Below are 14,740 nucleotides of genomic sequence, written 5' to 3' on the forward strand. Positions count from 1 at the left end.
TCATGTGACACTTTGGCACTAATTTTAAAAATTGTGGGGAAAATGCAATATCCTTCACATATAAACAACTCTCCACCTTGACATATGAGTGAACTTCACAACATTTCTGTCTTCATCTATATTTCAACAAGTACGTGGAAATATGGCGCAGTTGTTCAATGACAGGGGAATATTTATATATTCTGCATACACGTATCATATGTGCTAAATATAAATGTGACTGACATGCTGCCTTCTGAGCTTTCCATCTGAAAATAGGAATGGGTGATAATAGAACTCATTAAAAACACTCCAGCAAGTTTCTCTCAGTAAAAAAAAAACCACCCAACCAACAAAAAACCCCCCATGCCCAAAACAACAAACAGAACCGTTATCATAAACTTAATATTTTGTTTATGGCACCCTCAGTTCTTAAAAAGAAGTTTATCTTGCATAATACTAATGTTTTTATTAAAGTAGTATAGCAATCATACCGTATCCTGCTGGAGAAAGGCCCAGATGCTTCATTCTGTTTTTCACAAGTTCAGCAAGCTCCTGTCTTTCTGACCTCCTGTAAAGGTTCATTCGCTGCTGGTTTATCTTCTCAGCCGTTTTACCAGAGTGTCTCGGTACTCTTCTGCTCAGCCGTCGGGCCCACTGCATGCTTTTTCGTCGTAACAAGGGATGATCAGACTGATCGCTAGATGTTGAGTTACGATGATTACTACGATAACTAATCTGTTCTTTGGTGTCTTTAGTGTCTTCCCATTCTTCCACACTGATAGAGATTTGAGACTTGAAAGGAAAATGACAAGAGAGATTAAGGGCTTTAAAAAATGGAAGCAGATTAAGATGTTCTCTCCTCTTTTCAACAGTGCAGTTGAACATGAGTTTTGGTTGCAATGGAGCTGAGGGGATTCAGCTGTTTGTACTTAGCAAGTGTTCCTGAATTGGGCACCCTTTAATACACTTTGACTTTTTATGTAAAAAGCTCATTTATGTTATAAATACATTTCTCAAGTGCAAAAGCAGTTAAGCATTATTCAGTGCCTCATGCTATTTTGATTCTGCAAACAGCTCCAGCCTTCTGATACTGCTTTTCCTGAATCTATGAATCTCTTCTGAATGACTTCTCCACTTTCTTCCAAGTCTGCATATTTTTAGAAATCCAAGTTCTGTAACTGCTTTTTAGATGTATGTAGTGGATTCATTAAGTGATAGTTCAACTTTGGCTGCACTGTTTTGAGTACTCTTTTAAGACCCCAGGTGGAACATGCCTGTTACTTGTGTTTCAAATTCCCAGGCATTTTTGACCTTCCAGCACATAATATCTGGAGTGCCTGTGTGTCTGAAAATAGGGACGTATGCAGTAGCCTTCAGTATGATTCAGGGCACCTCTTGCAAATGAGGCAATTAATTCCTACCTTAAAGCATAGTGATGTTGCCTTTTCACTCATATAGTAACAAGAAAAAGCAGCCTTAAGGGCCAAAATCTGGCCCTCTGTTGCTGTGTTTCCTTCCTGCCACCCAAGGATGGCCAGTAGCATATGCATACAGCAGTACTGAAATAAGTCAAGTGGACGGGCTGCATATGGAGTTCTAACACATACAAAAAGATCATAGGGTATATAAGAGGAGACATTTCAAAAGATAACTTCAAAATTGTTTTAATGTCTGTTTTACATTTAACTAATACTTTTAGCTTCTAGTTTCAAAACTACTTCCTTGTAATCCTGAGTTATTGTTGTGATTTTTGAAATGTCTTTTATTGACAATGAAATAGTGAAGCCCTTGCTGGTATCAGGACAGTCATATTACCAAGTTAGTGATGACTGATTTCAGTGTGTTGAGTGTTTAAAATAAATAAATGAAATATAAAACAAAGATGACTTAAAGTGGAGCTGGCTCAGTTTGTATGACTCCCTGAGAACAGAAAGAGTTCACAATATGATGGAAGTGATCAATGAATAAAGCAAATTTAAGTGAAGAGCTATCGAGGTTCTAAAGGCCTTTTCCCATTAACAAAAAATCTGAAAGCGAGATTCTGTTGACCTCATGAGTGTTGAATATAACCTTTCTTTAAGAGACTTAGCACCCTCTCCCACACAGAATCTGTAAGGTTCCTGGAGTCCATAAAATAATATTTGATATGAGTAAGTCTGACAGTGTGAGAAAGATACTAACTTTTTCACTTTTACACAGACTAGCTTTTATCTATGTAAAAAACCCCAAACAAACAACAAAACAATCAAAACCAATAACTAAAAAGAACACTAAATATGCTTACGTTGTAGCACTTCAAGTAAAATCACATTTTTAATATTCTAGACCAAGATCTTGCATTAAGCCTCATGCAAAGACCCACTAATTTATTGCGGCTCTTCAGCTTAGTCTGCAATAGAAAGGTTTTTTTTAAAAAAAATTACATGATTTTTGAAGTTTTGTTGCTGACTCAGCTGATGTTATTTTGGGTAGGGCATAAGAGAGAACCCTGAATCCTGGGTACAGGAATGCTATGTGATTTTTTTTTGTTGTTGTTCTTTGTTATTTTAAATTGACGTTTTGCATGTATTTTACAGTGTGGATTAAGGTAAATAAGGTGCTACTTATGGTTGGGAAGGGTCTATTTGGCGTGAACAAATCTGACACAAATTGAGTATAAAGGATGGTCTTGTTTTGCTTTTCTTCCTGTCTGCATTGGTCGCTTTCCTTGTCTGACTCAATAGAACAACCATCTGGACTTGCTGGCAGTAGTATTGGAAAGGCAGAGACCAATCGTCCTAATTATTACAGCAGGGTAAGTCATATTTTTTGAGCCAGAGATTAATCAGGAGAGGCCAAGTAAAAGAACAAGTCTTTTGATTCTATGGATCTGTAAATCCTTAGCTTGAACTTTTGAAACACTGGGATAGGTGAGTTGAAACTATAAATGAGGGTGACATTTACTTAGGTGACTTCATTTTTTACAGTGCCTGTTGAGAAAGGTGTGCAGAATGGCCCTTCCCTGTATGCAGGAGGAAAAAATTAAACTGTTTAAGGACAAAGCAAAACCAAAGAAACCCAAACTCCCTTTCAAAGGTAGCACAAAAGCATGCCTGCCAGTGGCACCTGTTTAATACATAGAAGATAAAAGCCCAGCACAGAGTACTTCTGTGTGTCCCCATCTGTTTTAATCAGTCTCAAACTTTCCTTAAAAATACTTTTGTAGCTATCATTAATTTATTTTGAGGTTTGGTTGCTTTAATTTCTTTTCATTTAATTTCCTTTTTGCATAGCTTGTAAACCTGCCATATGAGAAGCATAACATGATATGGTGTCACTACTACTATATAGTAGTAATTGATCATCTTATGTTTTATGAAGTGTATATATATATATTTTTTTTTTTAGTTCATTTAAAATAGAAACATGGTGAAACCTCTGGAAAATAACAAGGTGCGTGTTAAGTCTTTATGTAATCACTGCTACTTTTACTGGGGAAAAATCTGTATGTCACACAAAGTGAAGAAATGTTTGCCTTTAAACTTTTTTGTTTGTTTGATTGATTTTTGGGGTTTGTTTGTTTGTTTGTTTTTTTAAAGGCAGGTTCCCATCTCAAGTATCCGACTGTGTGCCCAAATGAGTATGATTGCTCACTTGTGCTGCTGGACACCTGTGACCCACAGGGTTTTTTCCACTCAGGAAAGGTGCTCTAATAGGTTGTTTCACACCCTTATTTAAACATGAGCTCAGGTTGGCCAATGTGTGGCAGGAACAGGAAGGTAGTGTGACGGTGTGCTTCCCCTGCCCCCGACCTTTATCTCCTGCAACCCTGCTCAGGTGATAACCACCGGTGGTGGTTGTAAATGGATACACCTGGTCATGATGGCTGCATCCAGCTCAAAGGGGATTCAGGAGACAGATAACAACACAATAGGCTAGGGCTATTGTGCAATGCACCCACCGAAGAAACTAAAATCTGTGGTTGGCATGCAAATATGACTATGGGTCAATCATCTTATCCCCCACAAATAGTGAGCAGCCCAAAAGCCCTTTGAGCTCTCCTGCACAGCAGCAGGCTGCACACCAGGATCTCCCCTTGGGCAGGGACGCCTCTCAAGGTTACTCCTCAAGGCTGAGAGATTCCTTGCTGCAACAGATCCTTGGTAAGTGACTAATAGCATGCTAAACCTTGACGTCTTAGCTAAGTGATATAAAGGATTGATTGTGCCTATATAATCCTTTAGACATAAACGTTGACCAAGTCTGGGACTAGGACTGGAACTAGCTGCACCTAGGCTCCTCTCTGAGAAGGAGTTTAGAAAGCAAGGGGATCCTTTTCTGAACCTCATGACTCAATGGGAAGGTCTCCCTGATAGTTTTGTCTGACCCTGTTCTCTATGCAGTAAATAGTCAAGTGTACCTTGCCATCGAATCTTGTTAAAACACTGTTGCATTGAACTTTGTTAACTCCCTATTCTATATCAATAAAGTATATTTTTACTTCTCTCTTATGAGTGAAGTGCACTCTCACTCTATGCACGACAGGTGGTCACAAATACACCAGTGTTCATATTTGAGATGGTCAGGGTGGCTGTGAGTATGGTGGTAACAGCACTACAATACCAAATATCGATTAGCTTCTTGGATCTTTGTTCCCTTGCCTTGCTGCTCCCTGGGAGTTAAGCGTGTAAAATATGAAACAGTTTTAATGTGCAGATTTATCTATTCTGTTCTGAAGCAATGCCTTATTTTTACCTAACTGCAAGTTTTACGTTAAAATAGCTTTACTGTTCTGTATACCAATAGTCCTTAATTGCATCTAGGGTTCTAAGCATGCTTTTCTGCTCCAACAGCTGTCTGAACCATTGTTAAGTACAGCCACATATTCCTTTTATGACAAACAGGGATTTTTGTGCATTAGCATTTAAGGAGTTTAGGATCAAGGCTTTCACCAGACTGTAAAGATGATCCGTTACCTTCAGAATTCAATAGGGGCAGGCCCAATAGGGACCAAATTCCACTGGGCTTTTTTGAAAGTCCTAGTCTGTCAGCTTTCAGATTTTTAATAATTTGCTTGTATCCAGAACAATGTTGCTTTAAGCTTTATTTACTCAAGCATGATCCATTGCATAGTTCCATTTCCTGTAAGGATTTGACTCCCAGGGTTTAACCCAGTGTACTGTTTTTGGCTGGAATAGAGTTAAATTTCTTCATAGGAGCTTGTATGAGGCTGTGTTTTCGATTTGTGCTGGAAACAGTGTTGATAACACAGGGATGTTTTGGTTATTGCTGAGCAGTGCTTACAGAGAGTCAAGGCCTTTTCTGCTTCTCACAGTGCCCTGCCAGTGAATAGGCTGGGTGTGCACAAGAAGCTGGGAAGGGAGCACAGCCAGGACAGCTGACCCCAGCTGTCCAAAGGGATATCCCATACCACATGGCGCTGTGTTCAGCAATAAAAACTAGAGGAAGATGAGGGAACGGGGGACTTGTGGAGTTATGGCGTTTGTCTTCCCAAGCATGCATGATGGAGCCCTGCTGTTCCTGGCTGAACACCTGCCTGCCCATGGGAAGTAGTGACTGAATTCCTTGTTTTGCTTTGCTTGCACACGCAGCTTTTGCTTTCCCTATTAAACTGTCTTTATCTCAACCCACGAGTTTTCTCACTTTTACCCTTCTGATTCTCTCCCCCATCCCCCTGGGAGTGAGCGAGCAAGTGGCTGTGGTGCTTACTGCCTACCGGGCTTAAACCACGACACCCAGAAACAGGCAGACAATAAGCAAATACTTACTTGTGAAGCCATTTCTCGTGACTGACAAAGGAAGGGGAAAAAGAAAACAAAAGACAATTTAAACAGAAGTGAATCTAAAGAAACAAACATGGACTGTTTAACAGGAACCACAGAAAATCAGCTACACAGGTAGTAAGGAAGACTTCATATCTCTTTTTTTTTTAATGAAATGGAAATGGTTTGAGTCATAGGTGCAGGCCATTGAGAGGCAGGCTAGATTTGCTTGTTATTTAGTAACTAGATCACTGAAAACTTGCTTTCTTTTTAAAGGAATTATATTTATCTGTCAGAGTGAAGTGAGGGTTTCTTATTTGCATAGTACAAAAAGAGAGTGTCAAAGGAGAAATTGTACATATAGAAATTAATATTGGCATATTTTGTTCTTGTGACTCAAGTTAACCGTTAACTGACAACTTCCAGATGTGTGCAATACAAATTAATTTTTATTCGTCTGTTTAAACTCAAATTGATATACGCATTGGAGGTTCTCTGAGTTAGAAACCTTCAAATTATGGTTAGAAGTTCATCATTCCTGAGAAAAATAGCAATTTACATTTCTCTAACCTCCATTTTAATGATCTCATCCAGCAATATTTTAAAGCTGTTTCTGGCTTAATATATTGAAAAGCTAAAATGATATCCTATGCTAACATTATTGTATTAGTGAAATTAGTCGAAAATTCCTTTAACTTCAAAAGAAACACTTTGGAGAAAGATTAAAGCTTTCAACATCTCTGCATTTGTAGGTATCTAGCCATAAAGACCACAGAAGCAGAGCTAGATGTTGCTCTTCTGTATTCTGGGGAAGAGCTAGGTCAGGGAAGATTGCCCTGCCCCTCTCTAAGGGGGAAGGGTTTCACAAATGCTCACCCACTAAACAAGAAGCTGCTGAAGTATTTAAGTGTGAAAATACTACTGGGGGGTCTGCATTCGGGGCCCTGAGCTTTTTAAAAAGAGTAACAAATGCTCTTACTTCACTTAATAAACAAAGACAGTGCCACTCTTCCACATTAGTCCAGTACCTGACAATTTGAAAACTTAACTATATTTCCCTGACCCCACCCTCCTTCTTCCTCTACCTGATTTAACTCAAAACTCTTAATGAGATTACTTGTGAAAGCTGGTAGGAAGTAAGAGTAGAACTCCTCTTATCTATTGGACAGTGGCTTCCATGCTGATTTCAGTGTCTGAATGTTTAAGAAATTGCTTCTTTGTAAAAGATAGTAACTATCTTAAACTAAATCTGGGCCTGGTCTGATCAAGCACTTGAGCAGCTGCATGTGTACAGGCTCCAGAGGTTCCCAATGTTACGGTAAAATTGTGAGTTTGGAGTTCAGTGGCTGATGATCCCAAACTCTGTTTTCAGAAAAACATTTGAAAGATCTTTAATTTATCAGTTAAGCTTGCCTCAGAAGACTTACTGGAGTGTGTATGCTTACCCCCCACCCCCCTGCCAAAAAAAAAGTTCATGTAGAAAAGATGAGTTTTACTCTTATAGTTACCCCTCCCCTGTACAGATGCTGTTTGCCAGTCAGCCTGTACGTTTGAAAGCATGTGAAAATGCAGAAAGGAAAAAAATGGGCCACCAAAATGCACTTTTCACAATATGTTGTATGTTCACAGTTCAACTGTTCTTGATTCTCTTTTTTGGACCTGAAGTTAAATAGCCACCTGTGAATGTGAGAATGAAGCATTGCCATGAATTTTATCTTACTTATCCATATTTAATGAATTCTTAAAATCTGGCGTGTCCTCTGTTTTGCTGAAAGCTATGACAGACTTTTTTTTCATATTAGCAGTGATGCTGCTTATATTCTTCTCCAAGGAATGATTTTGATGTATTATATTAATGCTGCTATATTTAAAAAAAATCACTGACATTATTGCAGTGGCACAGTCCACTGGCTAACCTGTAAAAGCCACCTGTAGATGTATTGGTGGTGCACAAAGAGAGACACTAGTGAACTTGGTGCAATCTTGCATAGCTTTTTCTAACCCTTATTTTTAAATTAACTTTAATTGAATGTTTGTTATTTCCTTCAAGATAAATCTTGCAGTTAAGCGTTACATGGCTTAATGTTTTGTAACATTTTTTGGAAATATGGAAGAGAAAATACAAATTGTCAGTTTTGGAAATCAGTAAACTATGTCTGAGTATTTCAGAAGAAAGGAGAAAGTTGTTTGCTGTTGCATTTTAGAGCTGTATCTGAGCCATGATTTAATGAGATGGCAGTATTAATGGTCACGTAAACAAATGGCTTACACATGACAGAAATAAAAGCTGCACAAACAAGAAAAAAGTATGTTAAATAGTCAGGAAAAAGTATTTCTGTCATTCTTTTTACATATATAGGGAGAAATGTATACGTTCATATGGCAGACATATAAATACATATATACAAAAAATTACCACTGTTTGGCAGCTAAATTTAGAGAAATCCCACAATACTTTTAATAACATTAACTTATTCTCTTGCTGCTCATTTCTAGTTAGAAGTTCATGTGAATACTGAAATGTCGCCTGTTTTGAGATATAGTGTTGACATTCTTGTCACACCTGATACAGGACCTGGCTATACAGCTTGTAATGGATACTGCCGTTAGTCACCACATGCAAGTTCAGACCAGAGCTCACTATCCTAGCCTGACCTATCTACGCCTGAGCTGCCCCTTGTTTCAGTCAGTCAGTTCTCTGTAGGTGAGCACAGGAATAAAAGTCAGTATGTAGACTGGCTCTGGGTATTCATGAAGTCTGGGGAGGAATGTGAGGCCTGAGTTAATGTGACCATATGCATGTCAGCAGAGAGAGACCTTCAATGGGTTATTGGAATTCTGTGCATTTGTAGATATGGCATTCACAATATTCTTTAAACCAGTGGTTCCCACTCTTATGAGGACCAAAATGTTGTATGCTCTGTAATCAAATCCAAAGAAAAGTATAGTAAACTGACATACCTCAGATGTTGTAAGCTTTTGGGATTCTGTCCTATAGACTCCAATTGGAATGTCTCCTGTAGAAGAACAAAGTTTCTGATATAGTCTGGCATATGTCCTAATCCATAGATCCTCTTCTGTGATTTTCATCTGAACAAATAATAATAGGAAGGAGGACTTTTAACTCTTGAGGGCTTATCACTTGTTCACTATACTACTCTTAAAAAACTTTTAAACGAAGCACTAGCTGGTAATGATCATATTGGAAGTATTGCACCTTTGCTCCTCAACAAATCTGGAACTTCTACTGAGTTTGTAGACACTGTTTCTTTTGTTCTCTCCCTGTTTGGGAGACATTGTAGTGCAAATGGTTCAGTCTTATGAAATTACTTCTGTTCTTGTTTTTAAAACCACTTAAAAACTTATATGGTATCCTTCATCTAGTGTTCATATCTGACTAAAATATAAAAGAATGAACTAAATATTGGCAGCAGTAAGAAACTGGTGATGGACAGACTGAAGAACACATGAGTATTTTGAATGCAGCCAGATAACTGTTTGCTAGACTGCAGGCTGAATATCTGGGGAGAAGGGAGTGGGGAGAAAGTAATATACTAAGCATAAATGTCGTAAGAAAGTCTTAAATTAATCTTAAGTATTTCATTACTATTACACTAGCTTTATTTCAAGATATGTGAGCCTCTTTTCAGAGATTCAACTGTCTTGTGTTCACTCTAACAAAGCTTAATGATTGACCAACAAATGCATAATTGGTTTTTATTTAAACAACTTTCTTAAACCATCATTGATAACTTCCTTTTTGAGAACAACATCCTGCAATTCTTTATAGTTGCCCAGAAAGCAACTGGTAAATAACTCAACTTCTATTCATCTTTTTGCCACCTGGGGTGCGATGGGTATGGGAGAAAACAGAAAAGTGGGTTTTATTTTTAATATAAAATAATTTTTATGGTTTTCTTTTTTGTGTGTATACGCATATAAAAAAAGATATTAAAAATAACCTCTGCATTGGGGAATATTGACATACATAATAACAAGATTACTTTTGAACTTTGACACCTAAACTAAAGTAATTTAATGTATCTTATCTTTATGTAAAATCCAGTTGTGCCTTTTATTGCCTATGATGGAAATGGGTGTTGTGAAATAGCATTGTGTGTAAGTGTTAGCCAGGCTGTACAATACAGGTAGTGCTTCCTGGTTTTTATATACTTAATTTTCAAAATTGGTTGCTGAACTGCCATTGCTATTTCATATAAAATGCACTTTTCCTGTGTTTTCCTGTCTTTCCTATTTTCCTTTGTGCTTTATAGAATGTATTCTGTTTCCCCTTCCTTGGGGGGAAGGGGTGAGCATGTTTTTTGCTATGGAAGTAATTAAAAATGGGTATGTTCTCTATCTAATTTTCTTGTCTTCTCCCCTGTTGAAAAAGGAAACAGATGGCCTTTCTTGGACTTTCACAGAAGGAAGTGCCATACAAAGAATGTAGAGGTATTTTTCAGGCAGTACAGAATCTTCTCTGGTACTCTGTAATAATTTTTTTTTCTTTTTGTAATAACTTACAGAACAAAGAAACCCAGATCCTGGTGTGGTATCAAGTCCCAGCAGAAGTCTTGTGATAGAAATCATATAGTCTTTCACAAATGACTGCGAGATTTTTTAACAGGAAAGATGGAAAAGAAAGAAAAAAGCTTTAATGAACAGATGAGCAGGTAACCATTAGCACCATGTGTGAATTTCAAAGAAATTGTACATCTGTGTTTACAGTCAATCTCTTTATCTTTTAAGTATCTTAATCACTGTAGAAATAGCTATCCCTTTCTTTGTGCTGAATCCACTTACATAAAATAAGTTTTCTTATTTGGTTCTGTGTATGCATGCAATGTACGTACGGGATTCAAAGAGACTAAGGCATAATAAGGGACCATGAAAGTGAAGATGAATGTAGATGGAAGATCAATGACAGCAAGGTGCTAGCCTTGTTAGGTGTGAAATTATACTAATGAACTCTTCTGTGCAAAAGAAATGCTGTGGTATGTTAGATGGGTCTGTAGTACTGAGTAGCGGGTAATACTAAGGTGAGACTGCTACTATTTTAATTCAAACGAGTCATTTGCCTTCGCCAATCCAGCTTTTTTTTAAGGGTTGATCTGCCTTATCTCAGGTCAGGCTTGTTGCTCTGCTAATAGAAGTGTTTTGCTGATTGCTTAAAAGGTAGAAATTAAGCTAAATGTAGAAGTGTAAGCTAAAACCAGGAACAGACATTAGATCAGCTAAGATCACAAACATTTCTCCTCCCTATGAGCTGGGCTGCTGGAATCAGAGGGCCATGTGGGTGCTCTGCTAACTGTGGTAGGACTGTTCATTGTCACCTCTTCTTAGATGTAGTAGGGCAGCGTTCAAGACAGGCTACCAATCCTTGTTGGAACACAACCTGCAATTAGCTCTTTTGGCTTAATGCAAATATGGAGCAAGCAAATAGGTTTTAATAAAGAAATACCTTACAAAGGTGTTATGTAAATCCTTTAGAGTTATAGCATCTAAATTTGTTTAAACTCAGAAGCTAGACCAATTTAATTTGATACACAGTGATTCAACTATTTTAATTTTTGTACTGGTAATCTTCAGTTGTGACAGGGTAAATGCCAATGAGCATCTTCTTGAAAAGAACAAAATTTTTTTGTAACCTTATTTGTTATCTTGGCTGCATCATTTATGTTATGGAGTTATCACTAGATTACCAAGTGTATTCACAAGGATTTGCTAGACCAAGTTTTCATTTTCTAGTCAGTGTCCTAAAGATAATTAGAAGGCTTTTCTTTTGGCCTAAAATAGGAAGCACCAGATGAACCCCGCTGTTTTCTATGTCATTTACTCTGTTCCTTGTACGCAGAAGAAAAAGATGCTGTACAGAAAAGGATGGGACCATGAAAAAGAACAGAGAGAACTTGCTGTCATAGTATTTGTAACTTGGAATAAGAAAGATAATTCTAGAAAAATGACAGTTCACCTGAGCAGTAGGAGTTCAAAGAAGGAATGGGTGGAATTTGAGTGAGAATGAGTGTGTCGGGTTTTTTGTTTTAAACGCTTCCTGGTGACTGGTTTTACTCTGTCAAGTCATAGCACGACTGATCATGTCTAGGGGCAAATATAAAATATTGAAGTTACTTATGTGCTGGCAGGAGTTGTTGATGATGACAGATCTGTTTCTATATAGGTGTCTTAATCTACTTTTTAGAAAAAATTTTGCCATATGTGATGTTGATATTCTGGGACATGATTAGAAACATGCTTTATAAGCAAATACATTCATTTCTAAAACATCTAGAATTCGATAAAAGGCTTTACATCTGTTGGCTTATCTGCTTTTGGTACCTGTCCATATACATTAGTGTTCTATATATTAATGACTTCTTGAGAAAAGCTTAGCTCCAGGAGTTTTTCTATTTACATTGAATTTGCCTTCAGGGAATTTATTTGGAAGTAGAATTGAGATGAAAGAACACCTTTCATGTACCAAATTACCAAGTAAACTAATTTCGCTGAAAGAATGTTTAGCACCTGAATACAAAAGCAACCGCAGGCTACCTCTAGGTATAGACAAAATAGGTGGCTGCTTAGGTTAGCAGACTACGTGGGCCATGGTGGTGTTGCTGCTTATTCTGCATAGCTAGATCCTTGAAGGCTAGTGCTGGGGGCTGCTCTTTGGCCATCCCAGTGGATCAGGGTGTGCAGAAAGGTGGTCATTGCTGAGAAGCGAGGGCAATATTATCCTCTTTTTCCACCCTGAAACCAGCAACTACTACTTTCATTTGTCCTGACCCCATATTTTCTGATATATTGTTTCTTCAACTGTCTGAGGCTGTTGCCCTTCCCTTATCCCCACTGACTGTCATCACTTTTTTGCATGAGGAGCTCCGTCCTGGATTCTTGGGCAACAAGGTTCAGTGCTGCCTTTTCTTCCCTCGCTGCCTCTTTGTAACCACTGCATATATTTCTTGTTAGGGCCAGAGTGGGTTACTTTAAGATATGATAACTGGTCATCTGGAGGTCTAGCTGACATGAGTAAGAGGACAGGACACAATGAAGGAATTGAGGCCTCTATCAGCAAATGCAGATGACTGATAAATCACTCATAAAACTAATTCTGTTGATTTTCATGGTTAGAGACACTACTTTGTGGGAATGGGCACTGCCTTTTTGTTGCAGAGTACGAGCCTTATTAGTTTGCACGATCTGTATTTTATGTAGGCCTTATCAAAACTATCCCGCTTATTTGACTGTGGAGAGGTTCACAAAAAATATATTGTTTAACAACAGAATTTGTGCAAGGACAGGGTGATTTTTAGGTTGATAACTGAGCTAGTACTGTCATGTGGAACAAGCTCCTTTATCTTTTGCCTTTGATTGTTCCTGGTACAGACACGCACATTAATGTCTTACATGTAGGAAAACGGGGTCATGGAATAATTAAGTACAATAAAATAGGTGGTAACAATGCATGTCTGTGTTAAGATAAGTCACATTATTGTTCATAGTACCTGATAAAGCAGCGTATCCAACATACTGATGCTGAAAACCCTGCCAGCAGCGAAGGGCAGTCGAAACATAAATGCCAGATTAGATCCCTTCTCCCGCTCTTTCTGTTAAGGAATTAAAAAAATAGAAAATGCTTTTAGTGCTGGTTTTGGAAGGACTATAATAAAAACATCAAATTGATATTACCTTGAAAGAGGTCAAAAGTGTAAAATCCCTTTACTCTGAATATAGTTTCTTGCTACAAATATGTAGCATCTTTGTTCAGTACTTACAGTTTTTCAGGTTCAAAGATTTTGTTAAATGCATATGTTGTTTCAATCCTCACATCTCAAATTGCATGGGCATATTCTACCAGATCATTTTAAAAATGATTGAGGGATTTCAACTGTGCTTAGAGCAAAGCTCTTGTTATTCCCGCTCCAATTCCTTGGTGCTGACATTCAGGTCCAGAAAGTCTACTAGGAACAGGAACATGAAACATGAACAAAATCTGATGCAAAAGGGAAGAAAAGGTATTTCAGTGAACGTGAGGATGTGAGAACAGATCAGACATGGACTGGGGTAGAAACTTCTTGTTCTGATGCTTCTAGGGAAGGGATGCAGAAAAACATAACTATAGTTATGCCTTTTTCTTATCACGTCACTTGCAGAGGAATCGCACTGCAATGTGCTTCCTATTCCTTCAGTTATCAGAGAGTAAAACTACAGGTTGGAAGTGATTCTGTTATTTTAAGAAGAGAGGAAATATCAAGCTTTCAGTTCAGAGATGTCATGAAGAATAAGATGTGTTCTCAAGGTACAGAAATGTTACATGTCTCGGAATTGAGACACTTACATCCACCACATATATGCAGTAGTACATGCTGGGGACCGAGTGGCTGGCAAGCAGCTTGGCAGAAAAGACCCTGTGGGTCCTGGTGGACACCGAGTTGAACATGAGCCAGCAATGTGCCTTTGTGGTGAAGAAGGCTAATGGTGTCCTGGGCTGCATTAGGAGGAGTGCTGCCAGCAGGTCAAGGAAGGTGATCCTTCCCCACTAGTCAGCACTGGTAAGGCCACACCTGGAGTACTGTGGCCAGCTCTAGGTTCCCCAGTACAAGGAGAGATGGAGCTACTGGAGGTAGTCCAGAAAAGCACCACTAAGATGATCAAGGGACTGGAGCATCTCTCCCATGAGGAAAGGCTGAGCAAGAGCTGGGACTGTTTAGCCCAGAGAACAGTAGGCTCAGGGAGGATCTCATCAATGTATATAAACATCTGAAGGGAGGGTGTAGAGAAGACAGAGTCAGGCTCTTTTCAGTGGTGCCTAGGGGACAGAACAAGAGGCAATGGGCACCAGCTGAAACACAGTCAGTTCCTTCTGAACATCAGGAAACACATTTTTACTGTGAGAGTGACTGAGCACTGGCACAGGTTGCCCAGGGAGGCTGTGGAATCTCCCTCTTTGGAGATAATTAAAAGCCCTCTGGACATCATCCTGGGCAACTGGCTTTAGG

General features: G+C 38.5%; 1 protein-coding gene across 1 annotated transcript in view; it reads right to left on the reverse strand.

The window, feature by feature from the left end:
• The window catches only part of KCNT2 (potassium sodium-activated channel subfamily T member 2), a 168,210-nt gene that overhangs the window by 20,990 nt on the left and 132,480 nt on the right, over nucleotides 1-14,740 (reverse strand). Inside the window, exons 24-28 of the mRNA XM_075508151.1 lie at nucleotides 13,247-13,348; nucleotides 10,269-10,352; nucleotides 8,706-8,834; nucleotides 5,751-5,771; nucleotides 474-774 (exon numbers count right to left, since the gene is read on the reverse strand). Coding sequence (XP_075364266.1) covers nucleotides 474-774; nucleotides 5,751-5,771; nucleotides 8,706-8,834; nucleotides 10,269-10,352; nucleotides 13,247-13,348 — 637 coding nt within the window. The remainder of the gene's footprint in view (nucleotides 1-473; nucleotides 775-5,750; nucleotides 5,772-8,705; nucleotides 8,835-10,268; nucleotides 10,353-13,246; nucleotides 13,349-14,740) is intronic.

The sequence above is a fragment of the Mycteria americana genome, chromosome 7 (genome assembly GCF_035582795.1).
Source record: "Mycteria americana isolate JAX WOST 10 ecotype Jacksonville Zoo and Gardens chromosome 7, USCA_MyAme_1.0, whole genome shotgun sequence".
Lineage (NCBI taxonomy): Eukaryota > Metazoa > Chordata > Aves > Ciconiiformes > Ciconiidae > Mycteria > Mycteria americana.